Source organism: Agelaius phoeniceus, chromosome 16 (genome assembly GCF_051311805.1).
Source record: "Agelaius phoeniceus isolate bAgePho1 chromosome 16, bAgePho1.hap1, whole genome shotgun sequence".
Taxonomy (NCBI): domain Eukaryota; kingdom Metazoa; phylum Chordata; class Aves; order Passeriformes; family Icteridae; genus Agelaius; species Agelaius phoeniceus.
Window position 1 is genome coordinate 8,859,110 of NC_135280.1, and position 26,523 is coordinate 8,885,632.

The 26,523-nt window shown below is 43.2% G+C and overlaps 1 protein-coding gene across 5 annotated transcripts in view; it reads right to left on the reverse strand.

Annotated features, from left to right (window-relative positions):
- Positions 1–23,488, reverse strand: part of LOC129127459 (multidrug resistance-associated protein 1) — a 46,324-nt gene extending 22,836 nt beyond the window's left edge. For all 5 annotated transcript variants that reach the window (XM_054644081.2, XM_077186659.1, XM_077186658.1 and 2 more), the window contains exons 1-12: positions 23,335–23,488; positions 12,224–12,400; positions 11,370–11,495; positions 9,972–10,109; positions 8,747–8,872; positions 7,363–7,424; positions 6,409–6,540; positions 5,165–5,392; positions 4,336–4,513; positions 3,446–3,607; positions 2,924–3,016; positions 1,893–2,096 (exon numbers count right to left, since the gene is read on the reverse strand). In XM_054644081.2, the coding sequence (XP_054500056.2) occupies positions 1,893–2,096; positions 2,924–3,016; positions 3,446–3,607; positions 4,336–4,513; positions 5,165–5,392; positions 6,409–6,540; positions 7,363–7,424; positions 8,747–8,872; positions 9,972–10,109; positions 11,370–11,495; positions 12,224–12,400; positions 23,335–23,382 (1,674 nt within the window). In that variant the 5' untranslated portion in view covers positions 23,383–23,488. The remainder of the gene's footprint in view (positions 1–1,892; positions 2,097–2,923; positions 3,017–3,445; positions 3,608–4,335; positions 4,514–5,164; positions 5,393–6,408; positions 6,541–7,362; positions 7,425–8,746; positions 8,873–9,971; positions 10,110–11,369; positions 11,496–12,223; positions 12,401–23,334) is intronic.
- Positions 23,489–26,523: the final 3,035 nt, after the last annotated feature.

Below are 26,523 nucleotides of genomic sequence, written 5' to 3' on the forward strand. Positions count from 1 at the left end.
GAAACTTGAAATGTTATTGCATTACAAAGATGAAGCCTTTTCTGTTGTGAACTGTTTGAGTTTCTTACTGAACAAGGAAATTACACTGAACCACTGTTATCATGAATCATAAGCTATAAAAATAACTCAAAAAATCCATACACTCATTTTTTCAAATGTATTGAATATATTACAGTAAAATAAAGCAAACTAAGTAAAACCACGTTTGCTTTCACAACTATTCCCTTCATGGTGTTATCTTCCATGATAATACCCTCACACCTCAGTATATCACAAGATCCAGCTGCTTTTTTCCCACAGACTGCCAATTAAAACAAGAAATCAAAGTAGATAAACTTCTGGCACCCTCCCTCCTGAAAGACTTGAAATAATGAGCTCCCCATCTAAGTCTCATCTAAGCACAGCATCCACTGAAGACATCAGTGTTTCTGTTAACAGATCTGACTGCTGTGAAGACATGTATTGTTCTGGGTGCAGCAGCTGACTCAGCTGTGCCTTGTACAGTAGCTTGTTTGTACAGCCCTTAGTTTGGACAACCCTGTCCCAGGGAGAAAGCCCTCCCATGGAGATCAAAAACAAGACAGGGTCCAAAGAATAACCTCCCAAGCAGCATGTCTGCACTCTTGTGTTAGCAGCAATCAGTCTGAAATTCACCCTCAGCAGCACACAGGGCAGCGCTGCAAAGCCAGCAGGTCCTGGCTGTTACTAAACAATGCCTCTAAAAACCCTGGCCTTGGAAATGGGAGGGAGTAGAGGAAATAAAAGTTTTCAAGGTCAAAAGTGCTTCCAAACAGGCAATAATTTTTTTTTATCACAACATACACAAAAAAACCCCCAGAAATCCAAGCAACAAGATGCTGAAGAGCAGCCTTGCCCTCCAGGTTGTGCCCCCGCAGAGCCAGTGCCACACACGCCCGTGTGTGCTGGGACATCACACCAGTCTGCCCTCCCAGGCTCCACACAACAGCACTGGGGAGCCCACCTGCAGGGTTTTATTTAGAAATTTCATTTAATAATGTATTTATATTCAGATAATCCCAGACTTCTTTTAGAAAAGCATTCACTTAAGAATGCGGCTGATGCTTCTCTGCCTTTCATCATGCCCTGAGCATAATGTAAACACTAAAAATGTTTGCAGGGAAGGAATCTGAGACTGGACAGTACACTTAAACACCTTCAACTGGAACAGCACATATTTTATCCTAATGTAGTCATGGTTTTTAATTGTTTCTGCAGACAAGAGCAATGGCCCCTCATTCTAATAGGGCCTGAAGCAATTTTGATGTGATCTCACTCTTCTCTCCCTTGTATTAGTTGAAATGTAAGCTAACCACAAACACAGGAGGGATGTTTGGCATATCATGGATTTTTATTTTTTTTTAAGTAAGAATCTGAAGCCATCTCAGGCCACACAATGGTTTTGCCTTTTGCACGTGGTTCTTACACAGATGCTGGGAGAACCCCAGCCAGAGGCACTCCTGGAGCCCAACACCCCATTCAGTCAGGAGCTCTTATGGAAGGTCCTGCTGCTGCTCAGAAACACACTGAAATAAGGGATTTTTTTATTCTCCTAAATCTGACCATGCATTTCATCTGAGATTCCTCAAGTACTCTACTTCTAAAAATAGGAGGGGATGCAGAGGAGGTTTTTATTTTTCAATACTTGGACATTAACTTCTAGAATACATCCAAGCTGGCTGTTACTGAGTTTGAAAGAGAACAGCAGTGCCTTTCCACAGAGAAGTGGACCCCTAAGTGTTCAAGGACCCACCATTCTGGAGGGCATTTTGGCTCAACTCATTAAAACACAAAACCAAAAGTAGCCCTCAAGTGCTGCCTTGGAAAGCACAATCCCAAAAAGGAGAGAAGACTTCCAGATTTGTTTCACTTACCAAAAACGGAGCAGAAACCCAAGTGAAGGTTGCCATTGCAGCAAGGTAAGCAGATTTTTTTAGGACTTTGAGTTCTTTCTGTCTGATCTCTAATACCTTCTCTCTAAAGGCTAATTCCCAAGCATAAAGTTTCAGAACTTTAATCCCATTGAGAATTTCATTCATCAGCTTAATTCTGTTGTCTTTGCTCTTCATTTGAGCCACCTAAAAACAACATTGCAAAAAATAATTAACAGAGCACAATACTTGGCAGAACCTCAAAGTTCTGAGCTTTCTATTTTGCAATGGCAAATTTACCTCATTATCATCAAAAGCTTACTTGCTTCCCAAGCAGGAAGTCTGAGATACTATCTGAACAAACAAATATGCAGAATTAACAAGATGTTTTAAACCAATTAAAAGAATGCTTCATGTAACTACAAATCCAAAGCAAGATCAAAACAAGTGTGGCACTGGTTTAAATGTGATTAACCCTGCAACAGGGAGCCCTGGGACTCAGGTACAATATGCAGTTAAAAACTAAACTAGTGCAAGATGTGCAGCTTGCTTCTAACCTTAGACCAAACTTAATTTTGCTTTATTTTCAGCACTATCAATGGCTTTTTTCTCTTCATCTCTCCAGGAAACAAACAAAAAATGGAACAAGCCACACATCCTGGAAACATGAATATTTCATCCATGGACATTAGTTTCATTAGGCAGACAGTAGTTTACTTTTGCACTTTAGTTTTTAGGCAAGTTAAAAACTGAACTAATTCCTAATAATTCAATCACTGGATATCTCATGAAGCTGTCTGAAGTGCTACCTTGGTCTTCACTACTGCAGGTTTTTAGACCATTACATACAGATAAGCTGTAAGGCTGAAAAATACATAAGTTTGTTTATTCTGAATACACAACACCTCTGACCTTTCTTTCCCCTCCCTTTTTTTAAAGAGATAGTTAGAAGAATGGGAAAAAAATAAGGAAAGCCCTCCAGGAATAAGTCAAAGAATAGATGTTTCTTAAAAGTACTATATAGAGATGCTAACCTGATAGGTTTTTGTCTTCATTGCCATCACAGCATTTATTGGAACCAGAAGGATCATGACAGCCACACCTGCCAGCACTGAAGGACCTAAATTCTGCAAAGTACATCATTGTAAGCATTTATTCAAACTAATTTTTTTAAATTCACACAGATATGTTTTAACACTTTGCAAGAGACAGCCCAGGGCTGTGTGAACCAGAAACAGCAACATCTCATATGTTACTCTGAGCACCTAGAGCACCAAGAGCACTTTTGTTCAAATCAAGGGACACATGAGATCCTCTAGGTGCTGCAGTGCCTCAAAAGGTAACAGTTCCCCACTGCATCCTCCCCATATGAGCTCAGATGTGCAAATTCAGAACCTCCTGCCTTCCCTCCCGACAGCAGCGACAAAAGCAGCTCTGAATGGTTTTTAATAAACAGCATTTTCTCCTCACTGCTGAACAACAGGTGTGTGTAGGCACAGAATCAGGGAAGCAGGACACTGCCAAAGCCAAAACAAGAAACAACACACAGTGCTCACCCTCCACAGCAGGTACAGGGCCAGTATCACCTGCAGAGGGGCAGACCAAATCATGTTTATGTAGGTAGCCAAGTCCATGAACCTCTGAGCATCCACAGACATCAGATTCACAATCTCACCCACAGTAGAAGTCTTCCTAGCAGAATTTGTGATAACAAGTGCCTACATGCAGGTAAAAAACCAAAAAGCAATTAAAACAACATGAGGACACACTTAGTCATTTGTATTTTCTCCACAGAAGTCAAGTGCTTTACACAACTGCATCTTTTAAATCACAGGTAATCACTGTCCTTCATATTCTGTTTACCCTGTACATCCTGCAAAGTGCAAGTTGTACAGTTTGAATCAATCAGCTGGGTTTAAGCTAATATAAAATTAAAGTTAATAAGCAAAATTTGGGATATGGGATGGTGGTTTTATGGCTTGGAGGTATTGTTAACTTGGTTTGTTACTTGTTTTTGTTTTAGTCTAAGTGGAACCTTCACTTCTTGTGACACATTTTCCTCACATAGAGCTATCAGTTCACAGCTTTCTAAAATGTTCCAGCTTATTCTAAGATAGCACTGCTGGGTAATCCCAAAGGAAGCTGTAAATGCAGATGCATCTTTAATTTCTGCACCAACTGAAGCACTGCACACCCCAAGTCTAAATGAGGAAAGTTTTCTTACTTGGCAGTGAGAAGAAGCATGTTAAGTAGCAAATTAGAAAACTGCCCTGGCTTAAAGGCTGTTATTTAGAAACTAGACATGCTCTTATTTCTCTTAAGAGTTAGGAATCAGCATACCAGAGTCTCCTACCTTATTCCTCAGACTTGAATGATGCATTCTCACAGTCACAGATACTGCATATTTGTAGTCACAGTACAGTCACATATTTAAAGAAACACCTACCTTTCTATAAATTACACCAACAATGGCTGTTTTGAGCCTCATTCCAGTTACAAAGCAAATATGAAAATACTGGTGAAGGATCAGTGTCTGAAGACAGGCACAGACAAACAGCAGTACTGTATAAAAGTAGCCCTGCCAGTTTGGGGCAGCTTTGTTATTCACAAAGTTGAGCAGCAATCTGTGGAGAGAGAAATGAGTTCTCTTGATAGATGGAAAACAAAACCAAATGTCATGGTTGCAGCCTTGGGTTATCCCAAACATTGCACAGGTCATGCAAGCACCTGAAGTACCAAACTTGGATAAAACACTTCAGCAAACTTTTTAGAAACTGGAGATCACTTGGTATGAGCATACATCACTCCCTCCTCAAGGTACCAGTCTGAAACATGAAGTATCACATAGCCCACATGTACAGCACTCTCTTGGGGCTACAGAGAAGCCTCACAGCCCCTGCAGCTGAAATGCAACCACCTGCAGCTCCTTCACTTCTCAGCTCAAAGCAATACAACCCTCCCAGCTCCTCAGCTCTCTGTGGCATCACATACTCTGATGTGTAGGCACAGAATAATTACAGGTTAGCACTGAGCAAACTCTCATGGTTATGTTCCTGCCCTGCCTTCCTGGTGCTGAAAAGGAATACAAGTTAAACATTTATTGCATGATGTTGTAATCTGAAAACCAATGGACTGAAATCATGTTTGCTCCCTTTTATGACATCTCTTCCTCACTGTATCAGCTGAAGGCAAAGCAGCTTGGGGAGTGAAATACCAGCATGTTTTAAATCCTGTTCACATACTTTTAATATAATAATAAAGTATATAGATCTTACTTCAGAATTTCCGGGCCTGCAAACATCAAGAGATCGTGTGCAGCTTTAAAAAGGAAGCTCATGAGAAAATATGGTCCAAAGGTTTTATATAACACCTTGAATAAAGATGCTTCAGGGCTCTTCTGAGATGGTTTTATAATCAAAGCTTCAACCTCTTCTGTCACATCACCATTTGAGTCCCCTGATTTTTGCTGCTTTTTGGGCACATATAACATGTTTGGTGGTTGCCTGAAAAAAGATCAGGTAGAGAATGTAGCCTTTATTCAAGCATAAAGCCAACTGGAAAAATGTTCCCTGTACAAATGAGATGTAAATGAGCTGCTCATTGTGATTCTTAACAGTTTAACTGAGTTTTACTGTCAAATGTATTTAATCTTACAACAACTAAATGAACTGGCTGCTCAGAAATGGCTTTCTTTGCTTGGAAAGGTAACATTCCTGGAAATCTCTCCCTTAAGTCTGCCCTGGGGAATGAGGAATAGAGCTGTAACTCATAAGCTCATAAGAGCAGAGGACATTATTATCCCAGGATCCAGTATGCTGAACTTTCATCAAAACCAATGCCCCACTGTACCACCAGAGTTAACAGACTGAAGCCAGGTTAATGCCAAGACATCCCCAATGGACTGAACTCATTCTTTTCTTACATCTGGCTTATGCTGAACTGCATGCTCTGAACTTCTGAAGACAAGCTGGATGTAAAACACACTGTGTGAGCAAGCACACCAATTCCCTTCAATGAAAAGGTGCTCCTATTTGCTGCAGCCAAGGATGATGAAAGTAGGATGGGGACCAGAGGCATGCAGGCTTTCTAATTTTAGTCATCTGGCTTAGATGCTCAGACTCCCTATATAGTCAAAAGAAGGGAATAAGCTGCTCACTTTGACACCCTGAACTACCCTCCTGAGACTTTGCCAACTACAGAGGGAGCCCAAGCTCCTAAATTACACAGCAGAAGTTTGTGTGCAAACACTCCCTGCCCAGGGGAAAACCACACTTCAAAAGTCACAGTAATAAGTTTTGGATCATGAAAGATGAAGCAAAAGTCGATGCAGCTCTTCATAAAGAAGAAATAAATGCCCCACTTGGTTCCAGCTCTCTGAGCACCCAAGGACAAACAGGGGCAGCCTTACAAAAGCAGGTTTGGTAACAAACAACAAACACCTCTAAGCAGAGGCTGAGTCACTTGAGCTCTTAAACCTCTGTGTGCTGGCAGAACTGAAAGCCAGGATAACTGAACTTACCTCTTGGTCTTTGACCACTCTTTTGCCCAATTTCTAGCCAAACCTGGCACTATTTCCTCTGATTTGTCCTCTTTATTTAATGACCACAAATCCTTGGCTTCCAAAGGGTTCCGATAACCCTGAATCATCAACCTGCATTAGAAGGAATCAGCAATATAAATTAAAGAGCACCAGAAGTATTTGTGGATATATAGAGACAGATATATAGATGCAGCTGCATCCAGCCCTAGAACAGAGCCAGCTCTCCACAAAGATGCAAGCAAGCATTAGTGCCTGCAGGTCCAGATGCTAAAACATACATCCTCCTGTCTTTACTGGGAGAACAGACACCAAAACAGCTAAGGAGCCAGGATATGCCACTGAATTCAAATTCCAGGGAAAATAAAAGAAAGTATGAAGTGATCTCATCTGAAAATCAGCCAGGCAATTAATATTCCCATGCCTAGCAAGTTTCAAAATCTGTATTAGCCTTTAATTTCACAAAGCAACTCCTTTCATCTAGTTCTCTGTTGGAACTCTGGCCAAGTACCAGCCACAACTATACACCAATATTATTTTACATGCTTCTGTGATTTAACTCACAAATCATACAGCATAAGTAAAATTAAGTTAATGGGGAAAAAAAGAGCCTACTGGACCAAAAGATGTAATATTTTCCAATGTCTTAGTTTCTAAATACAGCTGACAATTTCTCCTTTCTTATATTTCCCAAAGAAGTTTTTTTTATGATATTCCTTCAAACATATTAAATACAGACTGGCAAGATTTAAAATCACAAAGACCCTACAAAGGAAGTTAAAAAAATATTAATCAAACTTTTTAAAAAATTAAGCTATCTACAAAACAACCAACCACAATTATTGTTGCATGATTATTGCTAATTTATCTCTGAAAGCAGGATCCCAAAGTGCCATCTGTCTTGTACTGGTGATTTATGCAACAGCTTGATCTTACCCAGTGATCCACCAGAATGTGATTCTGGAGAGGAAAGAAGCACTGAACTCTGGACATGGATTCTAAAGGAGAGAAAAAGAAATCAATCCACATTCAAAATGACTGTAGGGCCAAAAGAAATAAGCAAAGCAGAAAAGATGTTTTTGAAATTCCTGTTGTTTACAGTATTTTTTTCACATTACTAAAACTTGCCATTCCTGCTGCTGAGAGCAAACACAAGCCCAACCTCAGGGCTGTCAGCAGGCTCCACATCAACAACACAACAAACAGCTGGAGGAATTTCTGGTTTGGAAATATTTGGTAAAAGGGCATAAAGCAGAATTTAAGGCTGACTAACATGACTTCTTTGCTTTTTTTCCCAACAAAATGAAAGGTTAAAATTTGAAGTCTGCCCTGTTTCCTGAAGACATTCTAAATTCCTAGAAATACTCAGGACAGAAAAACAAATCACTGTGGTCTCAAAGCACCTTGTAATTATTCCAACCATGATCAAAGAAAAGGTTTCCTTACACCCACAGTATCCTGTCACGTATATTTAACCCCTGAATGAGATGAAAAGAACCAAAAGATGAAGAGGATCCAAAGACTCAGCAATCTGTTCCCCCTCCCAGGCACACACACACAGCCTGCCATGGCCAGGCAGAGCACCCAGGACACCTGGGGAAGGAAACTGTGGCACCCAGGAAGTGCCCATGGACCCTTTCCAAAGTTACAAAGGCAGTATTTATTTGGCCCTCAGACATTTCACACCTTCCTTCATCAGTCAGTGTCACTGAACTGCCATCACACCAGAATCAGACCTTGTATAAAACTGAAATTCCATGCCATTAAGCTGGTACATATCATTAGGAACACAAGCCAAACAGATCATGTCTAGGTAAAATTAAATATCTACATCCAAACCACCCTCTAGCATTAGCTGCTCTTGTGTCTGAGCTGGTTAAATCTTCACTTGACACAAGAGTGATAAAAACAGAAATCAAACACATCTGCCCAAGCTGAAAATCTTTCCAGGTCTAAATTCTTCCCTGTGTTCAAATGAAAGTGAATCCACATGCTACTGCCTGCTGAGCATATCAGATAACCAGGAGCACAACATTTCAAATCACTATTTTCCACTGACTGCCAGCAGCACCACTGAATATAAATATATAGAACTTACCCTTCAGGAATGCTATTCAGCAACGAGGGCAACTGTATTTTTGTGCTTTTTCTTACACACAGCCCCTCCCTTACCCCAGTTTTGCATGTTATGGGCTTCTTTTGCATCACCAAATAAAAACCAGAATTTTAATTATTTATCATCTTGGAGACTATGGCCCTGTAGCTCATTACACAGAATATTGCACATATGATACTTGGCACTCTGTACAGACTCACTCACAGGATCATTTACTGTTTCAGAAAACAAAGGTGGTTGCTCTGGAAAACAACAGAGGATGAGCTCTACTAATACCAGGACAAAGTAGATACAGAAGGTGGCATAACGAAATGCATACTCATCAGCACCCTGCAAAGGAAGGACATATTCCAGTTAGAAGGCTTGAGGAATTGATTTTAAATAACATGTTATGATTAAACAGAAAACAGCTCCTTACTGTAAGTTCTGCAAACTAAGGGCTACACTACTCACCCCCATGCAAATCAAAGTCAGTGTCTATTTTGGTAAAGGGAAGGTAATGAGAGGGGAGAGGATGTGAAAGACACATTTATTTTTATTCAGTCATCACCATTAAAATACAAGCATGAATTTCTTACATAAAAAGTTCTCTTTAACACATGGTTTGTGCCAACACAGCCCCAGTTTGAAGTCAGTGTATTCCTTACAGGGGCAACTCATTTATGCACTGGGTAGCAAGAAGTATTAAAAGCAAATTTTTTAATTTGCAGAATTAAAAAATTATAGAGAGCAGAATTTGCATTACACTTTGTTCCACTGAGTGCAGAATTCAGAGGTTCTTTCAGTTTTTAAGACTGGGACTGATGCATAACACAAGCCACAGAAATCAAAGCACAGATATAGATGGGGACACACCCCCAGTAAAATCCCATTCCCAACAGCTGAAGACAAGCTGGGTGAAAGTTCTCAAAATTGCCAATGCAGCTTAAAGGTTTCAAGAAATAAAAATGCCATTTTCAGGCAGCTCCACGATTAGTCTGATACTTGAGGTGGTCTTACTACAGGGGCAAACTGTCATAAAAATGTTTCACTTTGATTTAGTCCAAGCAGGTGAGACCACAGCAGCACTGAACAGTGTTTCAGGAAATCCACTGCACAGTCAACAGGAAGGTGACAAACACCCAGCCAGAGCAGCTTGATAGCAAAGATTACAGAGAATTTGAGAGCACTTGAGCAGACACATCCGCTTTCCCCAACAGCCAGCCCAATTCTCTTGGCAACTGCTGCTGCAGTTAAAATCACTCTGAATTTCACCAGCATTTCAAAACAGAAGACATTAATTCCTGCTTCCCTTGCTGTTACAACCCAAGGAAGGCAGGTACACCACATGAATCATTAACTGATTTGACTGGTGTAATTGCCAAGCAACTATTCTATCACTGCAGCGTTGGGGATCATTTTCAACTGAATGAGGCTAAAAGTCACTTACCAAATTTAAGGCATGTTTTATTTTGGATATAAAAATCATTGTGGCACATAACAATGAGATGAACCAGAAAATTGTCATTACACCAGAAGACTGGACTCCTTTTATTCTTTCATATTGTATTAAAAATGTGGCCAGCAACTGTAGATAAATAAAATGAAAATATATTAACAAATTAAGTTTTACAATATGTTATGCACATGTAAAAGGTACTGTGCTAAAGTCTGCTGATTTAACATTTCTAACCCAGTATCTCCCAGACCTTCTAAACCCCTGAAATTTTAAGTGTAATTCAAAAATACATTTAAATAGGAAATTCTCTCTATCAGTAAAGATAAGGAATAGACAAAAAAAGAAAAAGAAATATGCATTAAATAGAAATAGACAATCCCATACACGAAAGTTCTGTCAAAAGCTGTCAACCTTTACTACTTTACTTTTCGTAGTGGTTCTGTATCACAAATCAAGATGAAATTATGGCATTTCCTGACCAGCTCTTTTAAAATAAATAGATTTCTTTCCATGCAAGCCATAACACCACACAACACCAACAAGTATTAGTCTATTTCTGTATTTTGTGTGTTTTCAGAGTCCTTCAGGAAGCTCTACATCTCACTTATCTACTGCAACAAGCATTTTCAATCAGCCTGACAAAAGCTTGACAGTTGTATTATTACATGACCACAAACTACTTAACAGCTCTTGCATTTGTCAGTATGTTTGAGGGCTGTTTGGGGTTTTTATTTGTTGTTGTTCTTGGGGTTGTGGTGTCCCCTTGAGCATCATGTTTAATCATTCCAACTCTGTAATAAACCTAAGGCAACAGACAGCAAATGAAGAGCAAGGCACCTGCCTTGAAAGGCAGAGATGTTGGTGTGAAAGCAGAAAACCCCAGCACACCCAGGTCAAAGGAGGCAGCTGGGGACACCTGTGTGACTTGTGGCTTTCAAGGCTTTCCACTGTGCCCTCAAGAGTAACAAAGACAACACACACTCAAGAATGTTATATGGCAGTTTGTAATGAGATACTTCCACAATCTCCCCCAGGCTCAGGGGTTTGTATTATCTAGGTTGAATCAGCTCTCTTGAGCTGATTCCTCTACCCAATGCCTGAGCCAAACTATCAAATGGATGCTAGCTCAGGCCTACCAAAACAAGACAACTGAAACTGCCTTGTGTGCTGCTGTGCAACACACTGAGCACAGACAGGTGAGAGTCTGATTTTTCTCTTTTTTTTATTAAAAGAAAGCAGGTATTTCAGAGTCAATATTTCACAGCTCAGCTACAGAGTAAGTCTGTATGTAAAGGCTGCAGCTCAAAGAGTTCCAGCACTGTGAATAACACAGAGATGGTGCTATTGCTTACAGCTTTGCAGGGACAGTGGCTGTGCAGGAGAACTTACCATTGTTATACCCAATACTGTAGGGCTAACGAGAAAAAATGGAGCTCGAAAAATATTTTGACTTCTTTCCCAGAAAGAGTAGAAAAGGTCTGCCCAGCAGACTATCCACAGTATTAAGCCCAAAGCCTGCAATAAAAAGAATGTCTTTAATACATCAATTCACAAAGATAATGCAGCACAATATATAGATAAACACTAGATGTTATGTGTTAGCACGAGTCATAATCAGATCACATCAATTGGGCAATTCTACCACATGCACAAAAGAAAAGCAATTTGGCTTTAACTATTGAAATTCTACTAGAAAAAAGTTTACTGGTTTTTAATTCCATGTAATTCAGTCATTATGAAGCAGAAAGCTGGTCTCCTGAGTAACAGATTGCAGAGAAAAAAACCTCTCCAATATACCATGTTATTACAGCCCTTCTTAAAACTTTGCACTTATTCTACAGGGAAGAAAGAACCAAAAACATTAAGTACCTATTTCACAATAGAAGTGGAATGGAACACCTGCAGCAGCTCTAGAAATGTATGGTGTGTAACTTAAGAAGCTGACAGGATAATAAATTCTTTCTATGATAGAAATAAGGGCCTTGAGATTGAGTTGCCTTAAAATAGTCTTCTCCAACCGCTCTTTAAAAGGATTTGCATGTTTGTTGCTATGCCAGGGTAAATTTCAGAAAGTCTGATAAAAGGGCAAAGGAAACAGGAAAGGCTGGGAAATCAAACACAAGCAGAACAAATGAGTTACCTCTGAAGTATGCACCCAGGTCAAGACTGATGCTAGACCAGAGCTGAAGAGAGACTGCCCTTTGCAGAGCAGGCTGCTGGGCTGTGCTCTCAGAGGCACTCACCGTTTTGGCTTTGTTCAGGTTGGACACCTGGATGTAGCCCCTGTCATGCCAGCGAAGGTACAGGGAGTACACTGGGAAGCAGAGCCACAGGTAAATGCAAGGGATCCACACCAGGACTGTGTTCTGAAAGCACAGGGTGAAGTCTGGATCTTCTGTGTGCCATGTCAGATTCCAATCCTGGGGCAAGAAAACGGGCTAAGTTACAGAAAAAGCCAACACTGAACTTCAGTATTTGACAATCAGAAACAGGGACTCAGAATAAAAAATCCACAACAACAAGGCATAGACTCAAGCAAAAGGCTCACCCTGGCAATTCATTTCCTACTCAACAAGAAGAGGATGGAAATTGACATAATTCAATGTTTTCTTACTTCTCTCAACATCATTTTCAAGCCCAAGGTAAATCACCATACAATCAAACCAAAACTGATGCTAGCAATAATCAAACCATGACCATTTTAATTACTGACACAAGGACTATTCACAATAACAGATTATTTAGTAGTAACATGAGCTTTCATGATTGTTCTGAGTTAGGAAAATCTCTTGCAGCAAGTTTTACCTAAAAGTCATTGACTTTGCTGAAAACTTACCACATGCAACACTTTCTCTCAAGTGCTGTAGATTTTTGACTCTCCAACAGAATAACGCAATACACAACATTGCAGCTGTGGATGGACTGCAGTATTCAACAGCCAAAGCACTGCTCCCAGGCTTCTGTTTAAAAGTCACTGAGCCAGGAGCAGCAGTCCCATGCCCAAAGGCTTGTTGACTACAGTGTTAACTTTCCAGTGGCAAAGCATTTTTTCAGGCAGTTGCACAGCTTACACTACACACAAAACACCAGTACCACTACTGGGACATAATGTCATCAATCCTATTCCATTATAAAAGCCTGAGCTGGTACTGAAACAGGTGCCATTATCCACATTTTATAGATGAGGAAACAGACCCAAAAGGAGCTGTAGTGCCTGTCCCCTCTATTCCAACATCAAAGCTGAAAGCAGATCCCACTGCCCAGAATCACCACACTTTGATCCTTGTTTGTCCCTGCGTTCCACTGAATAAACAGCTTCAAACACAATTACAAGGAGAACATTGATCTAAAGAGGGATGGAAGATACATTTTCCCTCCCCATTTCCCTCAATTTCTATCAGAATGTAGGACCTGATACAACAGACAGCATACACAGGACATTCTGTGTTATTTTTCTCCTCTAATTCCACTGTGTTCTAAACATTCTGTGCACTTTGGATCACTTTTAATTTTTCATTTTTAGAAAATCTCTGAGCCAATTCCAGGGCATTAACACTGGTAGAACACAAGAATGCCCAGTTATGTTTGACTGTGCCTGTGGAGGGGTCACAAGGTATTCGTGACAAGGCAGTGGCTGTGAGATGCTGTGGCCAGCCACATGCTTATTGAGTTTCCTGACTGCTTCACTCATCAGAAATTTCAGCTGAGTCATCCTTACATTCAGCCATCACACAAATGGTTTTGGCTTTCTAGGTCTCAGCTGCACTACTCCAGCACAAGAGCCAAGAAAAAGTCTAATGACTCTGCAGAACAGTGTACAATTCACAAATTAAGATAGTTATAAATTATACAAGTAAACCAAACAGATGCAATCAGCTTTATAAGAAACAAACAAAAGCACTGACATCTTTTTATTAAATAAACTTTAGGAGATCTACATACCTTTTAGAAAGTTGTTAACTTCTTTTTCCCTGTTTTTAAATGCTTTCTATAAAATGAATGTGGCAAATACCAGCAAGGTCAGGGCAGGTAACACATGTCACTGCCACGTGGCAAAATAAGAGCAAGAAGTGCTGTATGCATACTGCTATGCACACTGGCTGGAGGATATTCTAAAAACATGCAACCTTCCATTTGACTTGCATTTTACAAGTTATCTGGAGGTGTTTGTTTCTGCATAAAAGCCAAGAGTGTACACTGCAATGGTACTTCGGGGTTGAGAACAGAAAGATGGGACAAACGGGCAATTTTGGGCAAGACTACTGCTAGAATTGAACAGCAACATCAGGTCTCTCTTTCATATGTTTCCAGGATTTCATCCAGAGGCTGTTGCTATCAAGTAGAAACATGCTCAGCTTTAAAAACACTTCTCTGTACAAAAGAAATGGCAACACACAGGTGAGATGCAGAAGCCACTTCCATTTTACATTCACTTCAGGTGGCAAAAGGCAAGGAAATGTGAAGAGACACAGCAGCATTTTCCTGCTGATTCCCTCAGCTGCGTAGCACAGACAGGAGCAGAGGTGCAGAGCCCACCCTTGCTCTGAGCACCCCATGGCCTCACAGGGCCACCCGTGCTGGGCCACAGCTCCCCACAGTGACAGCAGCCACCGGAGGGTCCCGATTAACCCCAGCCCAAAGGCACTGGGGCCACTGCAGGGACACACTGAACAGGGACACGCCGGGCAGGGACACACTGAGCGGGGACACACTGCAGGGACACACGGCAGGGACACACGGCAGGGACACACGGCAGGGACACACTGAACAGGGACACGCCGGGACACACTGAACAGGGACACGCCGGGCAGGGACACGCCGGGCAGGGACACGCCGGGCAGGGACACGCCGGGCACGGACACGCCGGGCACGGACACGCCGGGCACGGACACGCCGGGCACGGACACGCCGGGCACGGACACGCCGGGCAGGGACACGCCGGGCAGGGACACGCCGGGCACGGACACGCCGGGCACGGACACGCCGGGCAGGCAGATGTCTTTGCAGGACACAGCAGCAGCAGGCTCTCAGCCTGAACCCAGCTGGGATCACCATCAAGAGGAACCCAACCCATTACAAAAGGATGGGTTCTGCATGGAGGACACCACAGCTTCAGCAGATTGCACTGCAGCTGGAAAACGTGTGGCTCTCATCATGAAACCAGCATGCATTCACATTCAAATGATAGGTTCAGTTACACAAGTCTAGACAAGTCCTGCCAGTGGAAAGTACATGCTTCTCCTTTGCTTTATACAAACCCAGATTCAGTTCTGATTTTTTCCATCATAACCAAAATGCAGAAACAGTCACTGAAACAGACCTTAGTATTTAACAGACGTTAATAAGCAAATTAATGACATTTTTTCAGACTCAAGTTTTGGAAACACTGTTTTACCAAGTGGTACAGAAACATGAAATTACTCCATTTTTCTCAGCTCAAAGATTAACCCTTTTCATTCTCACTGATCAGTTAACTCTTCTGCTTTGCAAAGTCACATCAAATGACAGAGATACAACCACTGAAAGCCTACACAAACTAGCAGCCTCCTGCCATAAAAAAGAGGAGGAAAAAACAGGGTCAAGTCTATAGTTATTAGACTGTATAATCTGGAAGCAGCCTTCACTTTAAGCTGTGACTGCAGGAACCCACTGGAGAAGAATCAGTCTGATCCTTGTTCCTTTCTTGGTAGATGTTGGGAGAGATACACTGTTGGCTTAGTGTAATCCAGAAGAACCATAACTCAGATGGTAAATAGTTTCGGGTTGGTTTTTCTTTTCTTTTCAAAAATTCCTTAACAATTTCAAAGTTTCCCAGAATAGCAGATGGGTATTTTTAATTTTACCTGACCTACTTCTCAGTTTTCATTTCTATCATCAGCACTATGGTTCAAAAACACCAGTCCACAGTTCTAGTGCCCTGTAGCATGTTTTCTTCCATGGCACATAAAAGCTTCCTATCACATCTGAAATGAAACCCTCTGTCTACAAGAGGGGCACAAAAATGCTTGGCATTCCCCAGAATCAAGTGGATCCATTCACAGGTAAACACTTACTTAACAGTGCATAAAACCTAGGAAAATTAAGAACTATACTAACTCCCGTCTAAAATTTCAGGAACAGGCAAGATAAAAGCACTGGCAGTAGAACTGTGAGACAAAGTTGCAACACAAAAGGCCACTTATTCTGCCTTTGCTGGGGGAAGACAGACCAAGGACAGTTGCATGCCTCCTGTATGGCTAATCTGAGGAACAACAGCATTTGATGCTGGCTGCCTCTCCTGGCAGCAGGAAAGGCTGGCAAGGGAGCAGCCAGGGGTTGCTTGTTCTTACACCAATAACCCCACTTGACCCACAGCACATTTTAGAATTCTCACTGGCAGAAATGGAGAGACCCAAATTGCTTGGTTTCATGCCTGCTGTGTGCAAGTGTGCTAGAGATGCAGGCTGCCAGCCACAGTGTTAAACCCACCTGCATGGACCAAATTGTGACTGAAAAGTGACTTAAAACATTAGCACACAGCTATGTAAAAAACTGAAATTACAAAACCACACTGGAATCTTAACATCATGGTAAACACTTATTCCTTCAACAGGAGCTTGACACTGACACTGTGTACCCACAACTTCAATATCACCCACAGAAGAACCACTTCCCCTGTAATACCAAGATAAAGTTTCTCAATCTTATCTCCCCAACAATAAAAAAGACTTTCTGTTTAATGCAATGTTTACATTTAGCTGACTGAAAGTAATTAGTTCTCTCACGTCCTAACATCGTAACTGCAGCTGACAACTTTCATTATAATATTATCATCACTTTCCCACTGAAATAGGAAGTCTTACAATCTGCCAGCTCTAGATACAGGATTGAAAAATGTCCCAGTGTGGCACCTATAAAACCATGAGCTGACTGAACCACTCTCTCTCTCAGTGTAGGGTAAAAGCCAATGGCCTCATGGCATCTATCTGGGACAGCAAATTTCCTGCCTCTCCCCAGACAGGAGATTTGGCAGATCTGGCTCAGCCTACATCTTCAGAGGAGCTGCATCAAGAGGGAGGGGGTAAGGGAAGAGCAGAACAGGACCTCTCTCTTTAAGGCTGCTTTAAAGGAGCTCTGGCCTTGCTTTAAAAAAGTCCCTGACACCTGATATGCCATCTTTGTTCTGCCATTCATGTTTTGGAGTCAGATCTGAAACCTGTGCTGAGGCTCACCATTTGTCTAAGAGCATGTTTAGAATGGAGCCTAAACAAGCACAATGATCATGGACAATCCTCACCAGCATCACATCTGCTCTGCTGAGCTCAGCCCACATCACAGGGGTAAGTTGGTAAGACAAGCAGCAGGTATTTGTACAGGAAAAGTACTCCAGAATCCCTACCAGTTTTCTAGCCCAAAATACCACGTGCAGACTGAGACCTCAGAAAAGGGACCATGCCTCTCCTTCACTTCAAATTCTGAAACCTAAGCTTTATTCTTGAAGTATCTTAATGTTGTCAAAGACAAGACTGTTAGAGCAAGAGGTGGAAAAGTTACAGAATATAATAATCACAATAATAAACAAGGGTCCTAAATTTTTTATCATGTATATAAAGAGTATTTTGGAGGGGGTAAACACCAGTGTTTCTAGTGACAAAAAAAATGCCCTTAATTTCTCATAATGTTTTCTATTGGTTTTAACAAGTTATAAATGGTTTTAATGGTTTAAGTTCTCAATGGTAATTACTTACATAATGCAGATTTGACTTGCTAACACAGACAAGGAAAAGCCTCTACCTTCCAATAACTGGTCCTGAACTTAAATCATGTGTCTATACCTCTTTGTCCCAAACCTGCACATGAGTATTTCCTAATATTTACAAGAAGTTGAGAGCCTTTGTTATAGAAAACACTGCATCAGCTCGAACTGTGTGTAAATTCCAAAAAAAAAAGCCATATTTTGCTTTTTTATACCCTTTAGCCTAAAATAAGAAGCAGGTGCTAACAAATTGCCAGAGAAAGGAGCACCTGCAGCTGTGGCATTTACAAGAGCTGAGCTTTGTAACCTAAGAAGCTAAAAGACACCATTTGTGTCAGAGAAACATAGATTACATTAGAACTTTCAAAATTAAAATTTAGCCTCTCTCTGCAGACGCTGCATTTCCATACCCTGCCATATCTGCAAGTACCACAACAAAACATTTGGCCACTTGACAACAAAATATTTACCACTTCTGGTTTCAGAACCTAAGGATGGTTTTTACCTTTCTGCAAGGTTTTTCACTGAAATCACTGTTACCTAAAAGGATACAAGAAAAAGTTTCTGCTTTCATCTCCTCCTTGCACCAAACAGAGCTGCTTCTGCTTAATAATGCAACAGCCTGTACCTGGAGTTCAGATCACTGAGAAGTTTGAACACACCTGGGTAATAATCTTACCAAGGAAGTAAGGTTCAGCAGCTTATGTTGGGATAAACTGTATCTGAAGGTAGCACAGGTGCAAAGAGTGAGAAAACAGTAATGCAAGGAATTCTGACTCTATTAAAAGTAAAGGTCAGTACCCGGCAGGAGGCTTTTTAGAGATGTGACCCAGAGTGACTTCAGCCAACCCCAGCTGACCTTCACTCGCTCCCAGTATAGCAGCACAGTGTTTCAATGTAAACTGCATTGTGATTGCACGAAATGGCACAAGTTACTCAAGCATTTTGCCACCTTTTTCCCCTCTTTTAGCTTTCCTGAGCAATTCCGAATTGCTAACTGTAGAATGGCAGGTGATCTGTTCAGAAAATCCCCATCAACAACACATTATCAGGCTTAATTTCCCTGGTTTTCCCTTAAATTGATCTATTCTGGATCAAGGGACATCAGTTTCATTTCTAACCTAATTTTTCTATGTACCCTTATTCATAAATGGAAGAAAGCTGACAAATAAGCCTCTGGCTTTCATTGCTAAAAAACACAACAGCCAAGGCATGAGAATCATGCAATCTGCTGTTAATCACAATAAAGCACCATTTTGTGCAAAGGCTTCCTTGTTTATCCTTCCTTCCTTATGCTGTGCCCATATGACCCTCCCGTGTCAGTGACCAGGAGCAGTTTGGTGACCTGCACGCTCTTTAGCAGAGACTAAACTTGGAGCTTTTATCAGGCTCACCCAGGATCCTCCCACAGCACCTCCAAGTCCCTCCCCAGCTTGCCAGAAACACACTGAAAAGCGCTGAAGACATATCTTGCAGTGCAAAGAGCTGCAGGGCTCCAGGGACGTGCCAATTCACTGCCTATCTGATGCGTGACAGCACAAGCCACAGATCTTCAGAACTTCATGAAACTGCTCCTTACATAACAAGACTGGTTTTCCTTCAGAAGTCTATTTTGGTAAAACTACCAGTGTCTTCACAAATAACAAGCACAGCAGCTGTTTGTGTCACACAGTATCGCTTCACAAATGTCAGTTAATAATTGCAATGCATTCAAGAATATTAATACCTTTTTCTTAATAAAATTCTATCGAGCTGCGTTACGGATCTCTCCTACTACAACAATGTCAAGCAAATACAAAACATAACTCTTTGACAAATACTAAGAAAATGCATTTATTTAGGCATTTATAAACATGCCCAAAAGCCTCAGCCAGAACTCTGCACAATGGCAAAGGAAGCAAAGCCCAGTCCCTCCGGGCTGGTCCCTAGATTTCGTGTATGAGGCTCTGCCTCACCTTTACTCACCCAGTCTGTTCTTCTGTAGTTTGTTTTCACTCAAAAAGAGCTAAACCTGGCACAGTGTGTGGATACCACTTCTTTATTAACAGTGAAGGAGCTTCACAAAAGCTTCTGAACAAACAGGGAAGAAATAGGCCAGGGTTTACAGCTTGAATCATTACAGGATTTTCAAAACAAAACAGAGAATCTCAAAACTTGCTTTTCTCCTAGGAGTGAATGCAATTACTCACTTTCAATCATTTCTCAACAACAAAAAGCCCAACTAAAAACCATGGGAAAAAAATTCTGCTAAATTTCCACTGAAATAAAGAATTTCTATTGAAATTAACTTTAAAAAACAAAGTGTCTGCCCGTGAACAACACGATAGGAACTTATATTTATACAAACCCTTTATGTCACATTCCCTTACTCATTAGCAAGAAACTCAAAAGTTTCAGATATATATTTCACACTTCTTTTTCATAAAACCCTACAGTGAGCTCTGAAATCCCAAAGTGTCACAAAAACCTGTTAACCTCTTCCTTTAGCAATTTCAAACATGAAAAGACTTCTCTAAGCACGATACCACAGAGTTTACAAGCTCTGAAAAAAACTGAAACCAAGATTTTATTCAAAGAAAAAACAGCAGATTATTTCAAAATGCACATGCACTGAGACTATGCATGTGCTGCTATCTCCAGACAGGCAGGTCAGGAGGCCAAAGTGTACAGTGAGTTCTACATCTGCTGGGACATTTATCCTGCTTACCTGGAGCCAGTGCTCCTCACCCTGCTTCACCTCTGCCTTCCTGTGTGCTGCTATTGAAACAAGGTAGGCTGTGCTCAGACAGCACTGATATTCTAGCCAAAGCTATCTCAGTGTGACAGGTCACAAAGTTTTACAGCTTGGACAGGCCCTTAAACTCAGTGAACTGCAATGCAAGTAGTGCACTACTTTTTTCAAGCTTTCATTGTCATCAACGACTATCAGTAAACACTAACTTCATCTTGCACAGCTGTACCTTTCTTTATATTATGGATGGAATATTCATTCCAAGACACTCAGTGATTCTAGAGCAAGCAAGGATTAACTGTACTTGTCCAAAAAGGGAGTCTAAAGGAAGCAAGATGCAGTAAAGTTCTGTAAAAGAATCACATACAGTAAAATCTGATTGCACAGTTAACACACTGAGTAGTGTGGGAATCCTTAAATTCAGAAGACTTTGGGAAAGTTGTAAAAGGTAGGTCTTAGAAACAGTACAATTGCAATTAGAGTTAAGCAGTAGCTACAGGATTTGTTAGTACCCACCCTTCCCAACAGGATTCCCAGGACAACTTGTTGCTGTGTTGCAATAAGTAGGGCCACAGAGGTTAGACAGTGAGAAAGGAAAGGGAAAAAAATCATGAAGATGACAGTCTTCCTTGGGTTCCTGACCTTTCAGAGTAAGTATTAAATAAAACCAATCTGTTTAATTCTCAGACAAGAACTTTCAACAATAACATTCCTTGGGCGTGCAAACAAGAAAAATCCTGGCCAGCAAAGCCTAAGAAGATTAGGATACAGTTCTAAGGGTCCATTAGGTCCTTCCAGCCACAGTCTCCCCCACAATTTAAAACTGACCTGCCCACAATTCAGGATCCCCTTTGACAGAAAACACAACATCTCCTTGGAGCAGAGTTTGCCAGAAATCCCTCAGCTCCACTAGCAAGGCTTCAGGACCAAAACAGCTGATGCAGCCACCACAAGAATGCAATAACACGTGCCACTGTGTATCCAGCTATCACCCAGCTCTGAGAAGCACAAGAGTGCAGCCCAGAAGCCAGGAAGAACAGCACCCCAACCACAGGACATACCTAAAAGCCCAGTAAACTCTGCATATACATAGACAATTTCTGAAAATCCACTACAACTTCAGCTATAAAGAGCAGCAATAATGGAAATGTCCGAAAAAACAGCAGCCAGAGTACCCAAAGGCACCCAAACTGGCATTTCTACTCTCCCCTACTGGGAATGATGCAACAAAGAGGAAACAGAGTGTTACTTGTGAAGACAAGGTCAGCATGGAGGAAGTTTTTTCCAGGCACATCTAACCCTCACTCAAATGCACAATTATTCTTCTGTAGGATCAGAAGAGCCCAGAAACCAAACAACAACACCCACAGGATCTTTAGCTGGAAGAAATGAAAGGCAGACTCCATGTGATTTGGAGAAGGACGACAAATCCCAAAACACTGGGAATCAATGCAACTAGTGGAAAAAATATATGGAGTAGTTTTTACAAAAATACCAGAAATGGCTATAATACACATGAGAACAGTTTTCCTAATAAAAGAGTCTGCTGCCAAAAATCCCATGTGTGGTACAACTTCTCTTGTGCCTACCTGATGTTACAATTCCACAGCTCAAAGAATGAGCTGGCAGCTCTTTTTCACAATCCTACTCTCTCAAGTCAGTTTCTCCATAAACTCATTCTGAAACATGCATTCTCCTAAGCCCTTCAAATGAAAAGTCTCATTCTAGGGAAGTGAAAAAAAATATGTATAATGACAACTCATAATTAAGCCAGTTCTGAAAAACCTGAGAAATAGCAGGAAAGAGATATTAGTATAGGCAATATAAAAGCAAGTTAGCAGAATCAGTTTTGATCAGCTGGAAAAAACTAATTGTCTTAGCCTTGATGATTTTAAAAATATCTACTCAGTAATATCCTAATTGTTCTTGAGATAAATAGTACAATGGTATTTATTGAGACATCTGATTCTGTTTTATTTTTTCACTAGTAAGGCAGCTCATTAGCTCAAAACTATTTGGCAAACGTCTGATGAATACACAAGTAGTTCTCTTCTTATGTTGACTTAGAAGCTCTCACTCCAGATTTATTTTCCAGCTCTTCCCTTCCTCCACGCAACCTCCTTCTACACACAACCAGTTTGCTCCTGAGATGAATTTTCCCTCCGGTGCTGCTCTCCCAGGTGCCTCGCTGCTCCAGGACCGGCGTGTCCCCGCACAGGAACCCGAGTCTCAGCTGAGCGAGAGCCACCGCAACGTGCGCACACCGCTCACCTGTGCCCAGGTCACGCACAGCACCTGCGCTCACCACTCTCCGCTAAGGAAGTGCCAAAATACCGCTGTACAAAGGCGCGATAAAGCTACAGAAAGCGCTGCTCCGTGGCCTCCTCTGGCCGCTCTCGTGTGCGGGCGGCCGTCAGACACCGTTATTGTTGTTACCCGCACGGCCCCGAGGAACGCAGTGAGCGGCCAAACGCGTGGGCAGAGCCCTGCCCCGGCCACGCGGAGCTCGTTCCCAGCGCCGGGCAGGGACGCCCTGGCCCGTTCGCCTCCAAGCATCTCCCTGCCGGAAGCCCCGCACACGAGGCGCGCCCGCTCCGTGACCCGGCCGTGGGGACACCGCGCCCAGGCGGAGACCACGAGCGGCCGGCACGGCCCGGCCCAGCCCCGCCGGCCCGCGGCCGCTCCGCGCCGGTGCTCACACCCCGCACGGCCGGGGCGCACCGCAGCCCCCGCGCTCTGCACCGCAGGCTGCCGCTCCCCCGCTGCCGGGCGCAGCCCCTCGGGCTCCGTCACCACCCAAGCCCCACCCGGCTCCCCGCCATCCCTCCGTGCCGACACCGGCAGCCGCCGCCGAGCCCAGCCACACCCGGCCCCATCCCGCCGCTCACCCAGAAGGGCTCGGAAGCGTCCGCGCTGCAGAAGCTCTCGATCCCCATGGAGCGCGGCGAGGCGACCGCGGGCTCCCGCGGCAGAGCTTTCCCGTCCTCAGCTCTCCGGCCCAGCAGCGGCGGGCGGGGCCGGGCTGGCAGCGGCAGCTCGGAGCCCTGATTGGCTCCGCGTCACGGGGATGCCGAGCCCGGGCCGCCGCCGCCGCCGCCCGCGCTGCGCGGCCCCGCCTGGGCGGGCAGGGCCGGCCGATCAGCGTCGCGTGCGGCACCGCGGGTGCGCCCGCAACGCCGGCCTGGGGCCACCAACGCCTCCGCATCAGGGCGGGCGACGGGCCCAGGAGCCTCGGCCAGAGCCCGACGCGTGCCTTTGTCCAGCGCAGAAATGCCCCGCGCCCCCGGCAGCGCAGCCGGGGCGGAATCGCTGCCCCTGGAGCACCGCGGGCGCGCCCGCCTGCCCGGGTCAGCCTTCGGGGCCCTGCGCCTCGCACCCGCACCGCACCTGCCCGCCGAGCTGGGCCGGAGCCAGCGGTGGGCATGACGGTATCGCCCTCTCCGAGGCACTGCTCCGGCCCCTGGGAACAGCGTCCCCACGTGTCCCCCGGGGAGAGGCACCGCAGTGCCCCGCTGGCACCCGAGCCCCGCAGGGTCCTAGGGGAAGGCCCCAGGGAAAGCCTAATCTCACCTTCAAATAGCTCACTTTGCAGCGTGAACCAGCTGTACTGGTTTCAATGCCCTTAACTAGTTCAAGTTAACTAGCACGAACAGAACCAAAGCAACTTCATCCACAACCAGGTTTGTATCAAAATACGCAGTAGTTGAGCTGACTGCACAGCCCTGTGGTTGCATTGGGTTGTGTCTCACGGTGTCTTCCCATCCTATTTAAAATGCACCAGTTAAATCCGCAGTCAGCTCGCCTGTACCAGAATAGACCAGCTAGAGTATGGTGGTACATATGTAGGAATGGCATCACATGCTGCAGGAAATAGCAGGGTGGTTACATAGTACTCCACAGTCCACAGTTACATCTGAAATCTTTAATCACACAAACCTCAGTTTAAAATGTTCTTGTCCATCCAGAGCAATCATGGTAACAGACAAAATTGTTAAAAAGAGACAGGTCTTGATTCTTTAATGTGTATCTTAAAAGCAGGCATCGCACACACAAAAAATATATCACAGACTGCTTCTTTATTCACCTGCCCTTCCAAGGCTGCAGTTTCAGACTGCACTAGTGGTGGCCAGACCGTCCATCTGACTGCAATATTTCTGGTCTGTCCCCCTGGATCCCACATTCTCAGGGTGTCAGGTCGAAGAGCAGCAGCAGCTGAGTCCAGCCCGCCCAGCTCCCGTCTGCACTGATGAACGGAGCAGAATCATCACAGAAAGATCAAACCACACATGTTGGGTGTCAGAAGTCCTACGAGTTTGTCAGTTTAACCCATACCTGAATTCATATAATATTAAAATCTTTATAGTATTGCAAGAGAACAGCTAAACATCCAAGTATGATTCCTTTTATTTTTATATGTAAAAGACAATAAATAAGCATGAAGAGTGTCTACAAAGATACATTTTTTTACCCACATATGTTTACTGTAAGCTAAAAGACTAACAAAATTTAAGTTTCACATTCCAAATACTTTTCTTTCAGCCCCAGACTGTCTCAATGTCACCAGTCATCATGCTCCGTGTCAATGATGTTTCTCCTCAAAAAATTATTCTTGGATTTCCACCTCAAACTAGTTCTCTTCCAATTAATTCTATTTCCTTGTAAACCAAAACACAGTCAAAATACAGATTAAATAATTAATGTGAGAGGAAGCCAAAGAGTTCAGAAGAAAAATCTAATAGATTCAAAATATTTTTTGTGGAGGAGAAAAACTAGAGCTGACATGAGGCCAAACTTGCAGAAATACAGACTCAAATCTCAGAGTACCTGAAAGTCACTGAATGTGGATTTCACAAACCACTGTTGTAACAGCATCTTTTAAAACACAGATTAATACAACAAATAGAAACTGAAATCTTGTCTGAAAGGGAGATTCCCTTGCAAGCAGAAAAAAGAACCACACAAAATTCTATATGATTTTTTTTTGTAGAATACAAATTGAAGCAGGACACAAAACTGAAGCCGTGTGGAAAACTGCAACACTCACTTTATTAATGGGAAATCAGGTGTGATGGAAGAGTGACTCACAAGATAATGGAGAAGTTTGGAAGGATGCAGAGAAACATGTTTAGACTGTGAAAATGCCGTGACATTAAACATAAGCAGCTGTTTGTCCCTGGAGTTGCCCTGGGGATCCGGAAAGCGGGCTCAGGGTGGCCAGGGGGCAAGCACTGCTCTGACTCGCTGTCAGCGACTGCTGGCCTAAGAAAACACATTGACTTCACCACCACTTCTGAGTTTCCTAAATTTTATTTATTGACCTCTACCAGAGAGGCTTTGGAAGACTGTCATATAAATATTTGCTTTGAGAGGAAATGTAAAAACAAACATAACAAAACAATCCTAACGAACTCCCCAACCCCCACACGTAAGCCTTGTCTTAGCCATTACTGCCTAAGACAACTCACATTTTCCTTCAAGCCCCAGCAGACAACAGCAAATCCAGTTTGTTCACCCACACCGGCTGCATTTCCTTTGGGAAATACTTCATACATTGATAGAATAAACATTCTTGACTCATCCCAGCAACACGGAGCACACACACAAGCCTGCAGACACGCCAGGGATCCTCAGGCTTGCAAAACACCCCGTATACAGTTACATTTTGGCAAGTCCTTTTCATTAGAAGCTCAGCTTCGGCGAGTACTTTTAATCAACAGTACATCTGTCAGGGACTCGGTGCAAAACTCCCCCGCTGCACACATGGAAGAAATTCTCTCTCATTTTCCATGCTTCCTTCACCGATTTATGCCAACCTCTGAAATTACAGAAGGAGAAAGCGTGGCACCCCTGACACCCCGCCCAGCTGACGGGGCTGGACACCAGGACACCGAGCTGTAGCTCCACGGGCAGCACGGAGGCGCTGCTGATGCTGGTTATTCTATCCCGGCACGACCCGGCCCGCGGGCCGCCGGCAGCAGAGGGATCCCCCGGGAGGCCGGGCGGGAGCCGCGCTGTCCCCTCGGGGAGCTCCCGGCCCCGCGTTGTCCCCTCGGGGAGCTCCCGGCCCCAGTCTGTCC